Source organism: Arachis hypogaea, chromosome 16 (assembly GCF_003086295.3).
Source record: "Arachis hypogaea cultivar Tifrunner chromosome 16, arahy.Tifrunner.gnm2.J5K5, whole genome shotgun sequence".
In the NCBI taxonomy this organism is placed as follows: Eukaryota; Viridiplantae; Streptophyta; class Magnoliopsida; order Fabales; family Fabaceae; genus Arachis; species Arachis hypogaea.
Window position 1 is genome coordinate 425,434 of NC_092051.1, and position 23,246 is coordinate 448,679.

Sequence of the window (23,246 nt, forward strand, 5' to 3'; positions counted from 1 at the left end):
AATGCCAGGTTCTTTGTGGGAAAAATCTGGTGACACTGTTGTGTTTGGGTGTAGTATTTTACTATTTTTAAAACGCTTGTTTGAAAATATAGTTAGATTATTTTTATTCATAAAATATACCGTTAATTTTATCATAAGTCTCGAAAAAATAGTTAATTTTATCATCTATTAATTTTGAATGTTAATTAATCTTAAAGTGATAATTAGATCTTCAAATATTTTGATTTTAGATTAGTTAATCCTTGAAAAGAAAAAAAATAAGTATTAAATAGATCCTCTATAATAACAAATGTTCAAATGATGAACATGTATGTCTTTCTGTCAATAAATAGTGCGAAATAAAATAAAATTGTCCATATATTTCATTATCTACCGTGGTGCATGTCTTATTGCTACCACATGAACATAAAAAAGATGCAATTTTGAACAATAAAGCATTTATTATCTTTTGAGTTTTCATATATCCTTTATTAACTATTCTCTATTTATCACAAATCCTATCAAAACAGGTAAAATTTCACTCCAAAAATTATCTACATGACTATCTTTCATAGATAGACACATCAGAATAGTTAACAATACATATAAACATCACTGTTAAATTTTAGTTGATAAATTGCCAAAAAGATATCATATATCCACTATTTGCTACCATAAAGAACCAAATTGGTACTTTTTTTTCCAACTGATCAAAGCGAGATCGAAATCTTCAGAGACCTAATTATTATTTCAACTGATAAATGCATTTTCACTCTAATCCAACATACCGAATATCAAAAACACTTGACATAGATACCACATTGTTTCAAAACCAGTTTTTTTTGGTATTGAGTTTCAAACCAGTTAAGCTGCAAGACATCGACACAGCTATACATGCATGTTCACCATCTACATCTTTTTTATACAAAGGGACAAGCAAATCGCAGCATTTTAAGGAGGATAAAAATACAGGTATACATATACATGCCAAGCTCGAAGCGCCGAAAACAAAAACCGCAGAACATAAAAGTCCATATAAAATTATTAGACTGCAAGAGATTGATAAGAAAAATTGAATTTAAAACAAGTTAACAAGTTGACACATATGGACACCTTCATCAATGAGCACTCACAAGAAATGGGTGCTGGCAAACTCCACACTCTATGGTCTCTGAACCTGAGCTGGGTACCTGGACCTGCAATAGTGCCACATCTTAAGTCCCCAATGAAGACGATAACATTCATGTTCAAGAGAAGTGAGGAATGATTCCTAAGAAAACCAATCAATATATTTCAAACCTGCAGATGGACAGTGCAAATAGGACATGCAACTTCCTTCATCCGTCTTCCAGATCCTTCAGACTTGGAACCTGTGAACCAGAGCACTTGAATGAGCCAGAGACATCAACTTACCGTTTGGGAAGAAATTCCAACTAAGCTACCCATATAACATATTCTCATTGAAACCTGCTACTTCGTTTGATTAACTAATCAAAACCATAAGAACAATTTTTAAGACCAGTCTCCAAGAGTTGAACTCATTACAATACCTGATGCCTTTCGATTCCTCTCCAGCTCCTCCTACCAAAATTCACCAATAACACAAATTAACATGTATTTCATGCTCATTAACCCATGTGCACAAACCAAAGTAATCAGATACGTGAATTTAAACCTTGATTGGGCAATAAAAAGTTAAAAAACGAAGCAGAAAGACATATTACGGCATGCACTACTATATACCTGAAGTTTCCTGGCAAGATCCTCATGACTTTGCAACACTGGTTTATTTGCTGCTTCTTTAGCATTACTCAGTCTCTGAGTCACTTCTGCCTAAACAACAAAGACTATAAGACCAAAGTCTTTTGAATGCAAACAAAGCATGGCTTTTAAGTCAGCAAAATCTATTTTGAATATTTCAATGAAACAATTATCTATCAAGCAATAATTGAATTTGATTCTTGACTTCATCATGTTCCCTAATTTATTTCCTTGTTTAAAGTTTAATTAGTGCTAGCAACATTGTGTGTGTGGTGCTTCATTGACATGTAGCTGACCTTGCCTAGGGATAGGGGTCTTATTATACAAGTGGGCTAAGAGGTATTCACATTATCACACACCATGTCGTTCCAATATCCTACCAATTGGAGTATTTATTCTATATTTCCCCTTTTTCCTACCTAAACACTAAAATATCATGAAAAAACAGAAGGTAAAATTGCAAATAACTTGACTCAACTTAAAGAGTAGCAAAACAACACCGCAAACTGTGCACCAGAACTTTAACCATTCAGCAATTCACTACTTTTATTTATCAATCCTCCTCCAAGACCAACATTATGCTTAATCTTTCTTCCAAGCCTAACAGTTCCTACCATTTAGAAATGAAGTTATACTAACCTAGGGCATAGAAAAATTGGAGCAAAAAATATAGTGAATAAATTTTTAAAGTTCAACAAGATGAATTGGCAAAACTAAAGTCATAGGTAATGCAATAGAAGTTTAACGTTGTGACCCATAATTACAATTGGATATATATATATATATATATATAATGTCAAACTACATGGCTCTACATTTTCTACTGTTGAATATCCTGAATCAACTAACAAATGAAGAAATAAAAAGTTAAAAAATGTAAAGCAAGATCACTGATTAGGGGAAAACCATATCCATTCTACAAAGCTCCCATTAGTTGCATTAGCAATTCGGAAATTACTAAAGTAAACACATTCAATGCATTGGTTAATGAAGAAGGGATGAAGAGAAAAGTCAACAAAGATTATGCATACCATGCATCGGTCACAAACACGTACTGGTTGAGCATTCTCGTCAGCAGTTAGAGCAATTCTACCATGTGTACATTTATCACAGAAAATATCTCCACAATTTCTACAGTGATGCTGTTAGAAGCATATATGATCAACATTAGCAGCCTAGCACAAGAAACATAAAGCATACATAAAGAAAAGGGAGAGGAGATCAACCCTGCGATTGAAAGCTCCAAAATCAGTGCCACATGCTGTACATTTCGAGACTGCTTCATCTGGGACCTATTACATAATTTGAACCTCATAAGAACTCCAGTTGAGTAAATGGAAAATAAATAAATTGACCCTTGTTAATGCTGCTGTAGATTAACACAGCTTACCAATTCATTTTTCGTGATTAAGTTTTATTTAGACACTTAAGATCTTTTCCCAAGGGTAGAAAGAAATAAACACCATGGGTTACAACAATAATTGACAATATACCAGCTCATGCAAACAAACACAACCAACTACCAGCATAAAACACACTGAATCCTAGTACTAATTAAAATAATTCAAAGGAAGAAAAATCTGACAAAGCCTTAGGAGACTGCTGTGTGTGTGTGTGTGTGTGAGAGAGAGAGAGAGAGAGAGAAAGGGGGGTAGGGTGTTAAGAAAAAGGAGCAAGAAAACTAAATTTGGATCTAGTATCCATCTTACCCAATGATCCTTCTCTTCATTGGGAGGTTTAATCAAATTCATCCAATCACCAAATCCTTTCCTTTTTTCTGCAGGCTGTTCATTAGTTCTTAACGATTCTGTGGGTCTTTTGCTTCCACCCATTTCCTTGTACTGCAAAAACAAGAGGAAAGATCATGACATATAATTTCAGGAAAAAATTCAGCGATCTTGATTAAGTAAACAAGGACCAGAGAAAAAGAAAGAGCAGAAGCTCTTCAACGGAGAAATCTTTTATGTGAGATTCAAAATAACTTAGAGAATTAATGGGAATAGTGTCAACAAAATGAAGATACGATAGAGAACATGTCAAAAGGATGAAATTCTCTGTATACCTGTATGGTGGCAGCAGTCACAGTATCCAAAAGTGTGTTGGTAGTGTAACTATTGGATTGCAATCTGATTCGTCGTGGCTCAATGTCCACTGGGCTCTTTGACCAGAATGCAAGGGTAGATGAATCAAACCTCTGCATAGTCCAATTAGTAAAAATATTACAAATTCAGATACAAATATTAATTTTGATGACAGCGTAAAAATTTCATGAAGGGAATGAACAAGCTCACCTCACATCTTGTTATGTTCTCAAGAGGATATATTCTCAATGTTCGACTAGTATTTGGTTCCAGCATTCGAATTCCATCCAAACCAATCTGAAAGAACAAACATAGACAGAATCACAAATTCAGTTCAGTAGCCACAGTACAACTAAAGTCATAAACAGATGGAATGATTATGAATGGATAAATAGCAAAAATATACTAATTGCGAGATAAAGACCCAAAGAAAAAAGTGACAATAACTTCCTACACAAGCTCGAAAGATTCTTAAAATCTTCATAGAAGCACAATAAATGTAGAGGTATGGGGGAAAAATGTATAAGAATTACTTTTGTGTATCACCAAACTGTCTAATGTTCTAAACTGAATTACCCTTCTTTCTTTGGTGTGTCTAAACCCTAAGGTATAAAGCAACATCATCCGAAGTCTATAAATCATTAAATCTTGACTGATCTGGTTCAAGTCAGGTCATCTGAAATCTCTTCCAAGTTTGTTTGTTGGGTTTATTTTTATTTGTTTATTTTTAGAAAACTCAAACGGGAACCCAATCTAAAGGGAAACAAGTGCCGAACTAATTTAATCACACAAATGCGGTTAACTAACTCCTACGCTGGTTAAACGGTTAAAGGCCAAAAAACATTTCACCTGTTGGCTATTTATATGTAAAGACGCAGACCAGCTCCATATAAAGCTCAATAAATTATTACAACAAACAGTAATCAGAGGAAAAAACCCAACACCTACTATTCTCATCAGAGATTCAACCCTCACAAGTCACAATTAACTCCGTAACCAACCGTTTCGATAATCTACACTTGATTATTTCTACTAGATTTCTTACATTATAGCAGATATCATAAAAAAATAATAATAATAAAAATCTACTTCTTAACTTTATAGACATTACTGTAATTACTCCCATAAACATGCGGAAATAGAAATTGAAATCAATTAGCCGAGTAATGCAGCTAACGAGTAAGTTCAAACCTGACACAGAACATCCATGGTGCTCTGGCCACCACTCTCCGCCAAGAGCTTCACCCGGAACTTCTGCACCCCGCTTCCGGGATCCTCTCGCGTCTCCACCTTCGGCACTGCCTTCACAATCTTGCTTCCACCGGAAGGTTCCTTTGCGGCCGTTGGAAGACTGATCGCTCTCCCGTAATCATCGAAACCGGACCAAGTCGACGATTTTGGTGCGGTTCCACGAGACCCGTACGGTTCCACCTTCCCTCCTTCGTAAGCGTACACGCCATCCCCGTACACCTCCTCGCGGTAATCAGAACGATGATTACCACGGTTAAACCCGCTGAAACCGTCATCGTGTCGGTTACCATACGAATCGGAACGGTTACTACGGTTAAAGTTGTTGTAGCCGTCGTCAAAGAAAGCGCCAGAGTGATCGAACTTGGCGGGACTGTTATCGTAGGGTGGATCGTATGCGGAGGGAGCTGGAGGGACCGTAGATCCAGCGTGGCTATACGGTGCGGAGTACGGTGGCGTAACGGAGGGTGGTGGTGGTGGAGGAGGAGCGTAGATCGGAGATGGAGCCGCTTGATGCTGATCGAAAGGTGGATAATAAGGTTGCTGTTGTGGTGGTGGTTGATGCTGATGTGGCGGTGGTTGTTGGTACGAGAGGTGAGAGTCAAAGGATGGAGAATTGAAGGAAGGGAAATTGGTGAAGGAAGGAGCAGTGGGGGAGGGAGGGGCAGGGGCAGGGACAGGGGGTGGCGGTGGGGCAGGGGTAGGATCGGGATTTGGGGGATATGTAGGGTAGTAAGAGGTGTAATCGGAGGGAGCGTAACCGGAGGAGAAGGGTGGTGCGGATGCGTAAGGGGCTGAGTGTGGATCGGAATTAGGGTTAGGGTTGGGATTGGGATTGGAATTTGGGAGATGAGGGAATTGATAGTATGGAGTGGAGGTGTAATCTCCTTGCTGCATCGCTGAAATGAGGTGCGTACCTTTTCGACGATGGAGGCAGGTGAAGATGATAATCACTCTCTCACAGGCTCTCGGCTGGGATTATGGTCTTCTCTTGTCCTTATTGTCTTGTCTTGGAAGAAGGAATAATGAGTGATCGGAATAGTGTTGACGCGCAACGCCAAGCTTCACTCCATGCTAAACAAACATGGAAAAGGAAAATATATTCATCCAATCATTTAAGAATTTGATTTTATTTTATGGTAAATGACTATTTTCACCTCGATAACATTTTAATTAGACAAAATAACCCTGCATTAAATAAACGAACACGTAATTCCGCGAAAACGAAAACAAAAACAAAACTCCACGGTGGGCGTCAATGAGCTTCACCCGAGATTCAACTCCAACGTCTGAAACCCGCATCATCGAGGTAGATCTGAGAGTAGTGATCATCCAAAACCGAAAATGATTGTTGCAGATGGAATCGACGATGAAGAGAAGTGGCTGGCGGAGGGCATCGCCGGCGTTCAACATCACGCTTTCTTCATGCACCGCGCCCTCGTCAGTATTCCACCCATAGATCCTTCGCTTTTCTTTTTCTCGTTATTCCTAATTCTGTTATTCGCGTTTTCGCGCAGGACGACAACAATCTCAGGGACGCTTTAAAATACTCCTCGCTAATGCTTTCCGAGCTTCGAACTTCGAGGCTCTCCCCTCACAAATACTATGAACTGTGTACAATTCCTCTGTTGCCCTTACAAACTATTCATACTCAATTAGTCTTTCAAATCATGCTTTCTTTTTTATTTATTTATGGTGTGCGTGTGGTTGAATTAGATATGAGAGCGTTCGACGAGCTTAGGAGGTTGGAATTGTTCTTCAAAGACGAGAGCAGGCATGGCGTTTCCATTTTTGATCTCTACGAGCTTGTTCAGCACGCTGGAAATGTATTGCCTAGATTGTAAGTGCTTTCTTCATCTCTCCGATGAAGCCAGTGCTATGTTATGTCATGTTTTGAACTTGAATGGTTGTTGATTTTGCTGCCAGGTATCTCCTTTGCACAGTGGGGTCGGTGTACCTCAGGTGTAAGGATGCTCCTGTGAAGGATGTTCTTAAGGATCTGGTGGAAATGTGTCGTGCGGTTCAGCACCCAATTCGCGGCCTGTTTTTGAGGAGTTACCTTGCTCAAATCAGCAAGGATAAGTTACCCGATATTGGCTCTGAATATGATGGAGAAGGGTAAGCACATTAATTGGCTGGTAATGCATTCATAGTTCTTTGATATTTTTTCGGTTGCGACAACAGTTAATGATTTCAGTAGTTCTAATTTAATCGAGAATAGTAATTATTCTGTGAAAGAATGGCCTCTTTTTACTTTTACTGCAAAAGTTTGCTGGATATTTGAACATCCGGATTGTAAAAATCTCTATGGTTTTAACTTTGAAATTTATGAAATTGGAAGTTTTATTTTTGGCATCATGTTTGGGTTAACAAGAATTAAACGACTCAGTAGCTTCTTTCCTTGCAGGGATTCGGGCAATGTCATGGATGCTGTTGAATTTATCCTACAAAATTTCATGGAAATGAATAAGCTTTGGGTTCGATTGCAACATCAGGTTTATTTAACTTCGTTACTGTTATCAATTATACTCTTATGAGATGCATAGCACCACAGTACTTGCATGCCATAGCCATAGAGGTAAAAATAAATCATGAGAACATGATTTCTGGCAATGCAGGTGTTATGGTGCTACTGAATCATGCTTAATCTTTGGCGATCCTGAGCTTAGGCCTTCAATTGGGCTTTCTGGTCTGCAGGGACCTGGTCGGATAAGAGACAAGAGGGAGAAAGAAAGAAATGAGCTTCGCGATCTTGTAATATGAAAATCTGCTATCACCTGATGAAATATTGTGTTATAAATTTTATACATTTTGATAGATTTAGTAGTAATTCACTTTTTTTTCCCAATTATTAGGTTGGAAAGAATCTTCACATTCTCAGTCAGATAGAGGGTGTGGACCTTGAAATGTACAAAGACACTGTCCTTCCGAGTGTCTTAGAGCAGGTCTAATAAAGTACTTTTTCTTCCTAAAAATATTTTTCCTCTTATTGCAAGCCTTTAAGGTTATAATATTGCTTAATGACTAAATTATATTGAGCAGGTTGTCAATTGTAAAGATGAGCTTGCCCAATTTTACCTCATGGAGTGCATAATCCAAGTTTTCCCAGATGAGTACCACTTGCAGACTCTTGAGACACTTCTTGGTGCTTACCCCCAACTGCAGGTGGGTAACATGGTAGAAATTGGAAATTGATGACCCTTCATGGGCTTGAGGTTTTTTTCTTTCAAAAGGGAACTTTGTGATGACTGGTCAGGTGGTCACTAATGTAGAGTAATAGGAATTTTCTTTTTCTTCCTTTCCATGTCTTCCATTGGCATTTCGATCACATTTCTGGAATGCTTCAAACCTTGTCTCTATCCTATTTTACTGACTTGATTGCATTTGCAGTCAACAGTAGACATCAAGACCATACTATCTCAGTTAATGGACAGGTTATCAAATTATGCTGCTTCAAATGCTGAAGTAAGTTTTACACATTTTTGGAATTTTACTAAGCTTCCATATGTTGTTGACATCATTTCTGACATAGGTGCTGCCCGAATTTCTGCAAGTGGAAGCTTTTACCAAACTAAGCACAGCAATAGGCAGGGTAAGTATTTATTGTGCAGTGTTGGAAGTATTTTCAATTAAAGCTTGGCCATAATGATTGTTGAAGTTGAAACTGATACCAATCTATTTTATATCTGTAAATTATAATGCAGGTGATAGAAGCACAGGCTGACATACCTATTGTTGGAGCAATATCTTTGCATGTCTCTCTTCTGACATTCACTCTCCGTGTTCATCCTGATCGGCTTGATTATGTGGACCAAGTGCTGGTATATTACTTTTCAAACATCCGGAGCACCTATAAATGTCCTGTTTTGTAAGGGTCATGATTTGCATCTTAGATAAACGGATTCTTTTCTGGAATTTATGCAGGGATCATGTGTCAAGAAGCTTTCTGGAAAACCAAAGCTTGATAATAGAGCAACGAAGCAAGTTGTTGCACTTTTAAGTGCTCCACTGGATAAATACAATGATATTGTGACAGCCCTTAGACTTTCTAATTATCCGCGTGTAATGGATCATCTTGATAACCAAACAAATAAAGTGATGGCTATGCTTATTATCCAAAGTATTATGAAGAATAACACTCTCATATCTACTGCTGATAAGGTATGTTGTTCAGCTGTTTGCTCAAGATGATGAGTTTATCTTTAAGTAAGACTGTGTAACACATATTATTCATTTTACTCTTGCTTTTGCTTTTGTAGGTTGAAGTTTTATTTGAATTAATAAAAGGGCTTATTACAGATTTGGATGCCACAACTGTGGATGAGGTGTGCGAGAGACTATAATTTTTCGACTTTTGCTATAAAGATTCAATTGTCAACTTGCTGAATCAACTCTTCAATTTGAATTATATACGAAAAAATGCATGCCAAACTTGGTGGTTTTACATGTGTAATTTTTTTTTCTAAATAAATATAATATTTGCTCAAGCTCAATGTAATTCGTGTGCTTTTGTTTCTCATCTTGCCTTTAAGGTTGATGAAGAAGATTTCAGCGAAGAACAAAATTCTGTTGCTCGGCTCATACACATGCTTCATAACAATGATCCAGAGGAAATGTTTAAGGTTACAATAATATATAATTCAAATGACATTTGGTTGGTGTATTTATATTACGTGCTTTCTAATTCCTATAACTTGTGATGCATTGGCCTTCAGATAATATGTAGTGTAAAGAAGCACATTATGAGAGGAGGACCAAGGCGTTTACCTTTCACAGTTCCTTCCCTTATTTTTTCTGCACTTAGGGTATCTTTCTTCCTCAATTCACTGTTCTTTCACTTTGTTTGATCTCTAGAACTTATTTTACTTTCTGTGTCGAATTCTTTTGGGGTTAGGTAGAGTAGTATTTGAAATTTTGAATTGAGTTGTCCATGTAATTCCGTTAAGTTGTCTTATTTCTCTAATTTGAATCATATTTTTCTGCAGTTGGTCAGGCAATTACAAGGACAAGATGGAGATGTTGTGGGTGAAGAAGTTCCAACGACACCAAAAAAGATATTTCAGCTTTTAAATGAGGTATTTTAAATGTATAATCTTGGTGTAGAATCATATGTGATGGGGTAATTAACAGATCTTTTGTTGCAGATCATTGAAGCCCTTTCTTCTGTATCATCTCCCGAACTGGCCTTGAGATTGTACCTGCAATGTGCTGAGGTAGGCTTGATTAATGGGTTAGCTCTTTAGTCTGTGTGGGAAATGATTTTTATGGGCTGTATAGGACATGACTTATAATCTCTTTGCTACTAAATTTTTCCTAACATCAATATTTACTCTCTATGCTAATTATGACAAGTCTCTCATTTTGCCCAACTGTTTCAGTGGCTAAATGTTTTGCCTCTTCCATTTGTTTTGTGACCATCAGGCTGCTAATGACTGTGACCTTGAGCCTGTTGCATATGAGTTTTTCACCGAAGCATTTGTGTTATATGAAGAAGAAATTGCGGTAAGTTTTAGTAAGACAATCCATTTTACGATTTTCTTGATTTCATCAAGAAAATTACTAATCTATTTCTAAGTACTTGTCAGGACTCTAAAGCCCAGGTAACTGCAATACATCTTATTATTGGGACACTTCAGAGGATGAACGTCTTTGGAGTCGAGAACAGGGATACGTTAACTCATAAGGCCACAGGGGTATGTTCCTTTTGACTTGTTTTTCATTTTTCTTCTTTCTATCCACCAAGGTTATATATATATATATATAGACACACACACACACAAAAAAAAAAAAAGAAAAAGAAAACATGTGCTCAGAGTGTGGTCACTTGACAAATGGGTTGTCGCAACTGTTATTCAGTTTATTATTGCATTTATGCTAAAACTAGAAATGCTGTTCTTTCTGCAGTATTCGGCAAAGCTTTTGAAGAAACCTGATCAGTGCCGAGCAGTTTATGCGTGCTCACATCTCTTCTGGGTCGATGATCAAGATGGTATTAAAGATGGAGAGAGGTATGCTATGAAAGGCTTACCGAGTTTAAGTGGCTCGAGCTTTGTTTGTTTCTTCGTATCATTCCCTTTGCATACGTGTGTTTCCTGAAGTAATTATGTGATTATGTCTTGTTTTCAATATATCATCAGAGTTGAAGAAGTATTTGTCTTTCTAAGTAACTTGTCTGATTATGCCTCTATAATTTGTGCAAGCTTTTAGAATTGGGAATTTTATTTCTCGGGCAGAAAACTTATGATGAATAGTCTTCAAATTGACATCTTTCATTATTTTTTTCTGCTTGGGTGCGGGTGTTGCTTGATTGCTTGACTGCAGGGTATTGCTTTGCCTTAAGCGTGCATTGAGGATCGCAAATGCTGCGCAGCAAATGGCCAATGTAGCAAGGGGTAGCAGTGGTCCAGTAACGCTATTTGTTGAAATACTAAACAAGTTGGTCACCTGTGCTATAAAAACTAGGAAGCTTAGTTAGCATTCTATTTCATGGCTACTTACCCACTGATCAATTTGTTCCAGGTACATATACTATTTTGAGAAAGGAAACCCACAAATCACAAGTGCAACGATTCAGGGGCTGATAGAATTAATCACAACCGAGATACAAGGTGATTCTACATCTGCTCTTCCAACTTCGGATCCCTTCTTTACAAGCACATTGCGGTACATACAATTCCAAAAGCAGAAAGGTGGTATACTGGGTGAGAAATATGAATCTATCAAGGTCTGAATCCCTTGGTTTTTCAAGATGCACATATTGTGTAAGTAATGCCAACAAACCAAGCATGTAGCTTTAACAGTGTTTCATCATTAAATTTGTTCGCAGTGGTGTAGTGATGGCCATTTGTTTCATCACTTGTGCATTAAATTTGTTCGCAGTAGTGTCGTCATTGCCATTCTAAAGCAAAATTGGCATTTGTAGTTTAATGTCCGCTAAAGCCATATGATCCAAAAAGTTTCCAGTTATGAGGGTTTTCCGTTCCTTCAAAGTTCATATTATCAGTTGTGGAAAGAATTGGCAAAATAAAATATACTAAAATGAAAGAGTGAACGTTTAGATATCAAGGATCAATTTAACAGTGTATGCTCAATTCTTTGGAATCATGCCGTTTGTGCACCTAAAAGGTAAAGAATGCGTGCTATTGGTGAGCTGATATGTCTTAAGGTTCTTTGATGATTAAATATAATACAGAAATTGAAACACTATTCTGCAGCAGAAACCAATCATAAGCATTGAATTTTATCTTAAACTTCGTGTGTATCAATCAACAGTTTCATTGTTTGATTTTTTTCCTTAGGCATGCTCGGCAATCACATATATCCCATGCCTCAATTTAAGTTACATACTGCAGTCACACTATACTTTGAATTGAAGATATCAATATATATTTACGTAAAAGATATAAATGAATCCATTAATGGCCTTGGCCATGCTTCTCTTGCTGTAGACTAACCAATTGCTTGTAGATGCTTCCTGGTTTTGAAATCAGCCTCTGATGGCTCCCCATTTCAGCAACCCTCCCATTTTGTAGCACTGCAATGTTGTTTGCATCTCTAACAGTTGACAACCTGTGAGCTACCAAAATTGTAGTTCTTCCTTCCATAAGTTTATCAAGAGCCTCTTGGACAAGCCTCTCTGACACCGTGTCAAGCGCACTTGTCGCCTCATCCAATAGAAGAATGGATGGATTCTTCAGAATAGCTCTAGCAATAGCCACTCTTTGTTTCTGTCCTCCTGATAACTGCACCCCTCTTTCACCAACTTGAGTTCTGTACCCATCTGGCATTCTACTAATGAATTCATGAGCATTAGCTGCTCTTGCTGCTTTCATTACCTCTATCTCTGATGCCTCCTCAGTTCCATACTTGATGTTTTCGTAAAGTGTAGTCGAAAACAAAGCTGGCTCTTGCTGAACCAATCCTATTCTCAGCCTTAAGGATCTCAAGTTTAGGCTTCTGATATCGGATTCATCGATTAGAACAGACCCAGAAATGGGGTCATAAAATCTCATTACCAGAGAAATCACAGTACTCTTCCCCGAACCACTTTGTCCTACTACTGCAAGACTCTTTCCTGCGGAGACTTTGAGATTTAAGTTCTGAAATATGGGGATATCAGGTCTCATTGGATAGTTGAAGCACACATTTCTAAACTCTATATCTCCTTTGATATCCGTTACCATCTTGGAGTTGGGGTTGTCGGGGCTTATTGCTGTTTTCCTTTGGAGAATGCTGAAAACTGATCCTAACGCTTGCGATCCCTTCACGATGTCTGGGGTAAGAGCTAGTGTTTCTGCTATTGCCAGAGCAGTGATGATCAAGATCATGAAAGATTTCATGACATCTCCGAAATTTGAGTCCTTCTGCTTGATTAAAAGGGATGCATACCAAAGTCCAAGCGCATAGGAACAGAAAGCAAACAGCTGTGTAACACCATAGCCGATACCTGATATGTGGCCTCTTAAAAGTGCTTGCTTGTTGGGCTTGTTCAACTCACAGGAAAACTGAATTGAGATACGATCTTCTGCTCCAAAAGCAGCCACGGTAAGTATGTTGGCAATAGCTTCCCTTGCCAAAGAAATTGCTCTAGAGTATGCATGACTATAGTCTCCTCCAAATCCCTTGAGAAACAGTTGCTGCATATAGGTTGAAAGTCAAGGTATTTACTATTTAGCACGTGAATCAAGCTAAAGTAGTTAAAACTAAAATAGAAGTAGTAAATGAGTACGTTTTAGTTTTTAAGCTTCAAGCTGGTGTTAATTACTAAATAAGACCAAGTTTCAAAAAAAAGAAAAAGTAAATGAGTAATCATTAAGCATGGTGCAAGAAGAAGCAGATTAGTGAAGTGGTTTATGAGATTAACCTCTGTGATAGAAGCCCCTATGAGTAGGGGGAGGCATGCTACAACCACACAAGTGAGTTTCCAACTGAGTGTGAAGGCAATGGCAAATGCTGTTGCGGTGAGAGCTACATTTTGCACAATGGTAGAGATTCTGTCAGCTAGAGCACTTCTTACTAATGTTGCATCTGCAGCTAGCATGGCTGTTATTGAACCAGTGTTGTTCTCATCCATGTCGAACCATGCGATCTCATTTGTAAGGATAGCTACAATTCAAATCATATGAAAATTTATCAAGAACAGGCCAAAAAGGTAACAATAGTAATTCTGTTGTAGCTGTAGGAGTGTACCTGAGAACATTAATAAGCGCACACGGGCGGTGAGGCGCTCTCCCATCAGAGTATAAAAGTAATGTTGCAATAGGTAAATAGGTATAGTTATAACAGCCAATCCGACAAATGCTATCGCTATCCGATCAACTTCTTGCTTGATTTTAGAACCAGAGTAAAATACAGTCAGAATATGTGTGATTCCAAGGGCAAAGAGAGGAGCCTCCATTCCAGCCAGAATGGCACCAATGGAACCAAGTGCTGCATAAGGCCACTCTGGAGCATTCAGTCTCAGTAAGTCCAAAATGGACGGAACAGAAGCCGCATTCAATGGCATGCCTTGATCACTTGACTGAAGCTCTCTTTCTGTGTTCACATCTTGATAGTTCCTACTGTCAAAAGGTTCTCTAAAGCTGGAGTTCCTTGAACTTCCAGAGCGTGATATTGAGCTAGAGTGTGTGAAATTCTGTGATTCCTGGATGCTCACCAGACTCACATAATCCCCATTTTTCAGCATCAGTTCTGAATGAGTACCACTCTCAGCAACTTGACCATTCTTCAACACAATAATTGTATCTACATCGCGTATGGTAGATAATCTATGCGCAACAATTATTGTTGTCCGGTTTGACATTATTTTTTCCAATGCCTGCTGCACTATGAGTTCTGATTCAGCATCTAAAGCACTGGTGGCTTCATCTAAAAGCAATATTTTTGGGTTTCTGAGAACTGCTCTAGCTATAGCAATTCTCTGCTTCTGTCCTCCAGAAAGTTGGGTGCCACCTTCTCCAACCTGCGTTAGAAACAAATTATCAGGCTTCAAATTTGAATACGTATTTTCTGATATCAAAGTGTTTTAGATCTACACTTTAGTTAATCTTGAGGAACTGAAGTGTAGTCTTAATTAATTGTGCGGTGAACACACCTGAGTATTATAACCATCAGGTAATCCTTCAATGAAGGAATGAGCATTTGCAGCCTTGGCAGCTTGTATGATCTGATCCATGTCAGCACCTTCTTTTCCAAATAAAATGTTGCCAGCTATTGTTGTGGCAAATAGTGCTGGTTCTTGACTTACCAGTCCCATCTGTTCTCTCAACCATTTCAATTGAAGATTCTTTAAGTCATATCCATCCAACAGGATCTTACCTAAGTGAAAATTAATGCATTAACCTCTCCTCCTAAATGCACAACTCTATATAAAACAACTGTCTGTGAACTATTTCAATCAAGTGTGATATATGTCAGGTTTATGCATCTTAATGTTTTTGTATTTTTTGTCCTCAGAATTGAGATAGTATTTAAACGCAGGTGTGACTTTGGTAAAAATAGAGGTGAAAAATTCAAAGATGAGTCTTAGGTATGATTTTACTCAGTTTGATCATAATTTTACACCCTCACCCGATATAGTAGTATCAATTACCTGAAGTAGGATCATAAAATCGTTGAATCATGGAAATGATTGTGCTCTTTCCTGAACCACTAGGACCAACAACTGCTATAGTCTTCCCAGCACTGACTAAGAAGCTCAAATTTTCAAAGACCATATTGGACCTTGAAGGGTAAGCAAAGCAGACCTCAGAGAATTCAATTTTCCCTTCCACTTGTTGCAGAACAGTGCCGTCATCCAACCTTTTTGCCACGTCCGAAGCAGACGCAATCATGTTCATGATATTCGCTGCGGCAGCACGCCCTTTAGCAATGGAACCAAGGCTTGGAGCAGCTTGGCCAAGCGCACTTGAAAGAAAGAAAGAAAGAAAGAGTCAACTTTGTAATCCATAATACATCTTATATAAGTTATGATTATCATTTTGAATCATAGGACTTACAATCCACTAAAGATGACATTGATGATAGTTGTAAATGCTTTCCCTCCATTTGTCTTGTGATGCCTCACAAGTATGCTAGAATACCATAGAAGCAATGCCCAAGCACAAAACAATAGGCCATACGTAAAACCAACACCAATTCCTTTTGCAAAACCACTCTTCTTCCCCATCTTAAGAGCTTTGTCAAGTGACTTAGAGTATGTGCCAACTGCTTTCTCTTCTCCTACAAATGAGTAAACGGTGCGCACTTGAGATATTGCCTGTTCCATGCAAACAAGAAAATCTCAGATAGATTATGTAACACATGAACATGTTGCTTTGTTGGTGTATCTGTGCTTCATATCTTTTACTACCTCTTCTGCCACCTTGCCAGCTTCAGCATATGCTGCTTCACCCTTTTCTGAGAGAGTAGACATAATAATTGTATAAGCTCCTCCTGCTACAGCTATCAATGGAACAACAGCCAAGGTGAGTAGTGTGAGCTGCCACACTGATGTGAATCCAATGCCAAATCCAACAATGAATTGAGATAGGTAACGTATGGCATGGCCTGTCTGCATTCAGTTCAACATAAATAGGAACAATCAAATAAAAATCCTTGACTTGTTTTAAGCATTATTCATTTTAGTTCTAAACATTTCAAAATGAACATGTTACCTTGTCGCCTATTGCATCTTGTACCAAAATTGCATCACTTGAGATGTGGAAAATGATATTAGCATCTCTGGCTTCATTGTCAAAGAAATTAATGTCCTTCTTTAGCACTGACCTCAAGTAATTTAAGCGCAACCGAGCCGTTTGCCTCTCACCGGTTTGCATCCAGAATGCAACACCTGAAGAACAGTAATTTGTTGTCATCATCATGATATGCTGTGAATCTTGGAAACAAGTCTATTACTTGGAAAGAAAGAAAGAAAGTTCAGGTGGAAAGATGTATGTAATGTACCCATCCAAGCTGATACCATAACAAGAAGTCCAAGATATACCAAGTACAAAGCATGCTGCAATGGAGAATGAATTAGCATTAATATACAGGATTACATATATAAGCATTTAGAAGGTCTACACAACCAAAATCTATATATACAGTTTATAGCCAGACAGAATAACAAGAACTGGTGTGTGTTGAGATTAGCTTATTTTGAGTTCAAATTTGTTTTCAACAGAAAGTTTCTTGATACTATCAAGTGTGCGTTTGGTTGGAGATAAAATTAAAACTGAGGGTGAAAATTTAAGGAGCTCATCCATAATCCATAATAAAATTTTGGGTTTAGTTGCTATCACTACTTAAAACATTAATTTATTTCCTTAAAACCATGTATAGTATAAAGAGTTGCATCTGTTACTCACTCTCTGAGTTTGAATATAATTAAACACACGATAAAATGAATCCTAAGTGCAATGTTATAATACTAGTTAGGATTATAAATATATAGTTGAATGGTATCATTTGTAAAAGTTAGTGAAGTTCACTTAAATCTTCTCTCTATATTCTAAGTCCCACTTAGTCTCATTCTTTTTAATTCTTCTCTAAAAAAACAGAAGTGTATGTATTGTACCTCAGAAACCCGTGATGACAATTTGTGAGGATCCCTATTAAGATGTCCCAAAGAATCAATCATGCGACCAAACAAAACAAAGAAGAGAGGCAGAGCAGCACCATGAACACAAGCACCAACACTTCCTAGGAACATTAACACATAGTCAACTGAATCAGCTGCAGCAAACAAGCCAAAGAAGGAAACACTCTCCATTTGGTTTGATTTTGAATCTTTTTGTTGATCCATCTTAAAAGATGATGTTGTTTGTCCTTTTTCCAAACGAGAACCTGAAGAAGCAAGCTCCAGTTCTTCCATTGTTGGATTTTGAAGGAAAAAAAAGTGTGTTAGCCAAGATCTAAATGGAAAACTCGTGGGGTGTGGTTGAGTTAGTCCATTCCCGCCAATAAATATAAAGTAAGATCAAAGCTCAACCAACCATCCATTCTGCATTGCCAACTAACAAATCGGCTATATAATCAATCATTTTGGAAGATAGTAACTATTTTCATACAAGTATTTTTGCATTATTATTCCATTTAATGAAATATTTGTTCAATATGCTTGTACAAAAGTGTCTCATTAAATTCAAAACTTATACATTAAGGACTCTGTTTAGAAGCTTTTATGTTAATTATTAAATTAACTATTTATATACATACATCAAAGTTAAGTAGCTGTTTTTATTAAAGGCACACAAACAAGGTTTATTTAGTTTCGCTGTTTTGTTATTAAGGTAAAATCTTCTTAAGGATTATTTACTTAAGAAAAATACAGCATGCAAAAAAAAATCAATCACCAAAATAATTACGTAGTATATTTGTTGTAGATAAATACATGTATTATTTTATATTACAATATATCTATTCTATATATAAGTGCTTGATCTAATAGTTGTTTTTTAGTTATATATCATGATTCTAAACACAGTATTTACATGATTTATTTATAACAACAATACAATATATACATAGTTATAGTTTGATGCTTTAATTGATTAAGAAATTATATTCCGTCCAAAAAAAAAAAGAAATTATATATTTTCTACAAGGGCTTAAAAGTAGTTAATTTGAAGTTTTATCAAGTATTTTTTGGTTTTATATGAGCAAAACTCATTCAATAAACAAAAGTATTTATGAATATAAAAAATTAATTATTATATATTTGTATATTTTTATATATATTATTTTTGTATTATTTTATATATTTTTTAGTAAAATAATATAATTTACTATAAGAATAATTTAGCATATCATAGTAGAATAATTAAATATTTTTATAAACCCTGATAAAGATACAAATAATAATGTTCTAATGAATCCATCCCTCTCTCTGTGGGATAATAAGATAGCACGGTAATGCTAGGAAGACAAAAAAACAGTTAGAACTTACCTTATTTAGCATTGATTAATTATCGCAACAATTAATGAATGCTAAATAAGGCAATTTATAGCTGTTTTTGGCTGATTTTCTTTGTTTACCAAACATTTCGGAAGATAGAAATAGTGAGTAGAAATGGGAGGAAGCTAAGCAAGTTATCGGTTATGAAAGCATTAAGAAATGAAAACCTCATATATATACGAGTCATTAAGAGCCAACAACCCCAATGCCGAATTTGTGGTTCAAAGAGTGTGACTTGTGAGTTGAATTGCCCATACAAACTTCCTTCCTTACTACAATATTCATAATAATAATTCACCTATGATTTATTGCTTAGGTCACTTTGTATTAATTGCATTATGAGATGATGAGCCTTATTATATTATTAGTATGGGCAATGGCTAACAACCTTACCAACGATGGCGATTCTTCTGCATCAAATTAAATTATATAATAGGAATTCTGAAACATTGTGTAAGAGAATTAATAACATGTCTTTTCTCTCTAAACGTAAATTGTAGTTTTATTCACAGCAAACTACAAGAGTGTGTGTTTGTCTCATACACATTGACATGTTATATCTATTGTCCCTACTGAATAAGACACGTGATTCATGAAATATATAGAACTTTGCATCTTGTTTAAGAATAAAGAAATGTACATTAACTTAATTTAGAGGCATAACGAGTATCTACAATATGAAATAAAAGATAAATAGTTGTAACAAGGGTCTTAAAATATGTAAACTTTTATTGTTAGTTTATTATTTATTTATATATATATTTATCTGTTGTCTTACTTCTTAAAATATGTATTAATGTCCCGAAGTTAAGATAATTAATTTATTTCCACCATGCATTCCTTTATTATATATATATATATATATATATATATATATATATATATATATATATATAAAAGTCTTTTTTTCTAGCTCCTATAAAATGGAGAGTAGTTTGGAGATGCTTGAAGGCCTTAACAACTGTCAAGAATCAATTGCCCAACAGTGTTTATAGATCCCAAGTCAAACTTTTTCTAAATTCGAAAGATTGAATCGTATTCAATTAAGCTAGAATTCAGTAGAAGAAAAAATTAGATATAACAATAATAAATACATTGCAATTGACCAACATACCACGATTTCTGATTTCGGCGGATCACTCCCAATTCATCACTTGAATATGACAATATTCTTTCCCTTTCACTTAACTTTTTCAAACCCAAATCTCATTAAAAAAACAACTAATTAAGATTTTCTTTTCTCTCGTGTATAAGTCTGAAAATCAGTTTAAGTATATCTAGTTAGACATTTTTAATATCTTTATGCTTTTGGCTAGCCACTGATACTAAATTAAAGTCTTTTTTTGAATTTCTTTATAATAATGTTTATTACTAAAAATAATAATACTAACTTTATTTTAAGGTAGGTAATAGATTAGTAAATCACAAAAATAAAATATTTCAGTTTAAAATTGCACAAATATATATCTTAAATTATATATTGGTAGTTTTTATATAAATCGAATCAAATATGCTATTTACATATAAATTAAATTAAATTAAGTTATTTTTGACTTGGAACACATTTATAATAAATCGAATCAAGTTATATGTAAACAACATAAATTGATTCTAACTCATTCTAATTTAAAATATGAAGTAGTTTTGTAATTTTAAGTTGGAATTATTTTATTTGTATGATTTACCCTATTAAAAATCCAAAATTAGAGTAACAAGATATAAATATAGTATAATAAAGAGAAACAACTCAAAAACAAATAATAATAATAATAATAATAATATAGTCTAGCTATTACAACTAAATATAAGGGAAAGTATGAGAAGCCAATGAAATATTTGTACAATGTGTATAATAGAAATTTAGGGAGTATTAGAGATATAACCATTAGTGTTACCTTTTTTATCAGCTGAAACTTTTGGGATGAGTAGTATCATAACATGGTATTAGAACTCTAAATTTAAAAGGTCAAGAGTTCGATCCTTGGTGAACCCAAAAATCAGTTTAAGTTTTTAGAAAGATGTTTATTATCCCTACTACTCGAATGGTTATTCTAGATAGTATGCTCATACAGCAAAAATAAGTCTTATAAATTATAACTTGAACTTGTAATTAATTAATGAGAGAGTATTACATGGATGAGTAGGGTGGAAAAAAAAAAGGCTCCATCAGCATCTGCTGTGCACCACTAATTGAAAAACAAAAGTGGTATACACAAAATGCACCTTACAAAAAAAAAAGGGCATCATCACTCCCATTGGGAAAAGAACAAACAACAACGATAACATATCATAAAAACAGCTTAATATACTAAACATGTATCATTATTATTATATTAGTTAATAACGTAGATCACCATCAAGACCGACCAAATTACTTGTGGTTCTAACAAAATCACCTTCTTCATATCATCTTATCTTATCTTTCTTTCTGAAAATGAAGTTCAATTGAGGCGTAGAGCACAACCAGTAGTTTTGGCTTTGCAACTTAGCTTTGAACTGATACAAAACTTTGGTAGTGGTAGGCTGCTAGGTGGGGGAGACAAAACATTACTTGAAAGCATGGCATGTCCAATAATATTGCATGTGGTTGGTGTTGAAGCCACAGGGAGAGGGGGAGTAGTGAGAGAGTGTGATGAGAAGGAGGAATAATAATGTGTTGGTCTCTTGTTGGATTCAACATTGTGAATCATTGTGGTACCTGGTTTTGGTAGCAAAGGGTAGTGAGCGTGTGTTGGAAGAGGAAGAAGAGGTGGTTGTTGAAGAGAATAATTGGAGATGGATTTGCTTCTTCTTATCATGCTTTTCTTTGGGTTGCTATTTCTTTTTTGCTTGTAATAATTCGGAGCAAGTGTTTGATCCATTGAATGAGAATGATGCAGTTAGAAGATGCAATTCAACAATAATTTACCTTCTAATAAATCAAATTAAATATCATTCTATCATAACAAGATGCTTGCATAGGGTATATATATATATAGCTGGTGCAATGCGGCAAACTCAAGTTGGAATATTCTACAATTAGTATTAAGATTATAATATTAAGTCCCGCTAGGGACCATCCGAGTACTAGAGATAATAAACATCTTCCCAAAAGCTTCGGATCTAGAGTTCTAATACCATATCATGATACCACTCATCCCAAAAACTTCAGCTGATGAAAAAAAGTAACATTAATGATTATATCTCTAATACTCCTTAAACTTTCATTGTACACATTATATAAATATTCCATTAGCTCCTCATACTTTCCCATATAATATATGCATGGATCAGAGATGGTATTGATAATTAAAATAAAAATAATAAAGAGGGGGGATGGGTCAAGATTTACTCGTAAATTAGCAAAAAGATGTGGTGGTCGGTTACTTCTAAGACTGGGCGGCAACCGCCGGAGTGATGGGAACCGTTGGATTATGGTTTTAGTAATAGCCGTTTAGAGGATCGTGACCAACGGTTCCAGTCTGACTTAGAAAATATTTCGGCAGCTAGGGCTAGGTGGATTTATTTATCTTTCATGGCTTTCCCTTTTTTCAAATCATAATGCACCATAGTTATAGTAACCACCATAAAATCTACTTTTCTTAATAATCACCCGTAATTTTTCCAAAAAATATATATAATTAAACAAGTATCATGTCTAATAGAATTTAGGTTTAATTACTCTATTTGTCTCTATAATTTCGCGAAATTTTTAATTAGGTCTTTATACTTTTTTTTTCCTTTCAATTTAGTCCTTATTAACGTTAAACGTCAAAAAAATGTTAGTGAATTGTGAAATTACTTGTATACTCTTAGGGACCCAATTGAAAAAAAAAGTATAGGAACCTAATTGAAAATTCGATAAAACTATAAATATTCAATGAAAGATATTCCTATAATCCATATTTAATGATTCTACAACAAAAAAGATATTCTTATAATCCTTTTTATTTTGTCACTATCATTCTTTTGCTTATTTATATATAAATTATACCAAAAATACTTTCTTTTTTTTTAACTTTCAAAATATCTTATCTTAAGAACATACTAAAAAAAATTGAATAAAATGAAACAGAAATAATAATAATAATAAATATATAAAATGAATTGTCAAAATTATCCCCCAAAATATAACAAATCAAATTTTATACAATACAACAAGATAAAGAATTTATTAACGTAACTTTTTCTAAAGAAAGAATTATATATCACACAGAAGAGTATATTCTCATTGCTTTGGACTCCACATGTTATTGATGCTT

At 35.5% G+C, this 23,246-nt stretch overlaps 3 protein-coding genes across 4 annotated transcripts; 1 reads left to right on the forward strand and 2 right to left on the reverse strand.

Annotated features, from left to right (window-relative positions):
- Positions 1–800: 800 nt before the first annotated feature.
- Positions 801–6,270, reverse strand: LOC112754303 (protein FREE1). The gene is made up of 10 exons (XM_025801916.3): positions 5,013–6,270; positions 4,032–4,118; positions 3,803–3,934; positions 3,450–3,581; positions 2,967–3,032; positions 2,772–2,882; positions 1,723–1,812; positions 1,530–1,560; positions 1,279–1,349; positions 801–1,175 (listed from the first exon to the last, which is right to left on the reverse strand). The coding sequence occupies exons 1-10, from the start codon at positions 5,964–5,966 to the stop codon at positions 1,098–1,100; spliced, it is 1,752 nt and encodes a 583-aa protein (XP_025657701.1). The 5' UTR covers positions 5,967–6,270; the 3' UTR covers positions 801–1,097.
- A 26-nt stretch (positions 6,271–6,296) lies between these two features.
- Positions 6,297–12,035, forward strand: LOC112754302 (vacuolar protein sorting-associated protein 35B). 2 transcript variants are annotated; one of them, XM_025801915.3, is made up of 22 exons: positions 6,297–6,509; positions 6,587–6,683; positions 6,786–6,909; positions 6,996–7,187; positions 7,477–7,564; positions 7,767–7,823; positions 7,925–8,014; positions 8,112–8,234; positions 8,460–8,534; positions 8,602–8,661; positions 8,774–8,890; positions 8,994–9,230; positions 9,329–9,394; positions 9,602–9,691; positions 9,785–9,874; positions 10,055–10,144; positions 10,214–10,282; positions 10,491–10,571; positions 10,655–10,762; positions 10,974–11,077; positions 11,391–11,504; positions 11,589–12,035. In XM_025801915.3, exons 1-22 carry the CDS (start codon positions 6,414–6,416, stop codon positions 11,797–11,799), a joined length of 2,379 nt encoding a protein of 792 aa, XP_025657700.1. In that variant the 5' UTR covers positions 6,297–6,413; the 3' UTR covers positions 11,800–12,035. The 2 variants fall into 2 exon arrangements, with proteins under 2 accessions (XP_025657700.1, XP_072075283.1); XM_072219182.1 differs by having other exon boundaries at positions 6,426–6,509; positions 7,688–7,823.
- A 243-nt stretch (positions 12,036–12,278) lies between these two features.
- LOC112754301 (ABC transporter B family member 13) lies at positions 12,279–18,227 on the reverse strand. The gene is made up of 10 exons (XM_025801914.3): positions 17,626–18,227; positions 17,013–17,067; positions 16,724–16,899; positions 16,420–16,620; positions 16,067–16,326; positions 15,661–15,974; positions 15,163–15,386; positions 14,259–15,030; positions 13,933–14,174; positions 12,279–13,705 (listed from the first exon to the last, which is right to left on the reverse strand). The coding sequence occupies exons 1-10, from the start codon at positions 17,920–17,922 to the stop codon at positions 12,485–12,487; spliced, it is 3,762 nt and encodes a 1,253-aa protein (XP_025657699.1). The 5' UTR covers positions 17,923–18,227; the 3' UTR covers positions 12,279–12,484.
- Positions 18,228–23,246: the final 5,019 nt, after the last annotated feature.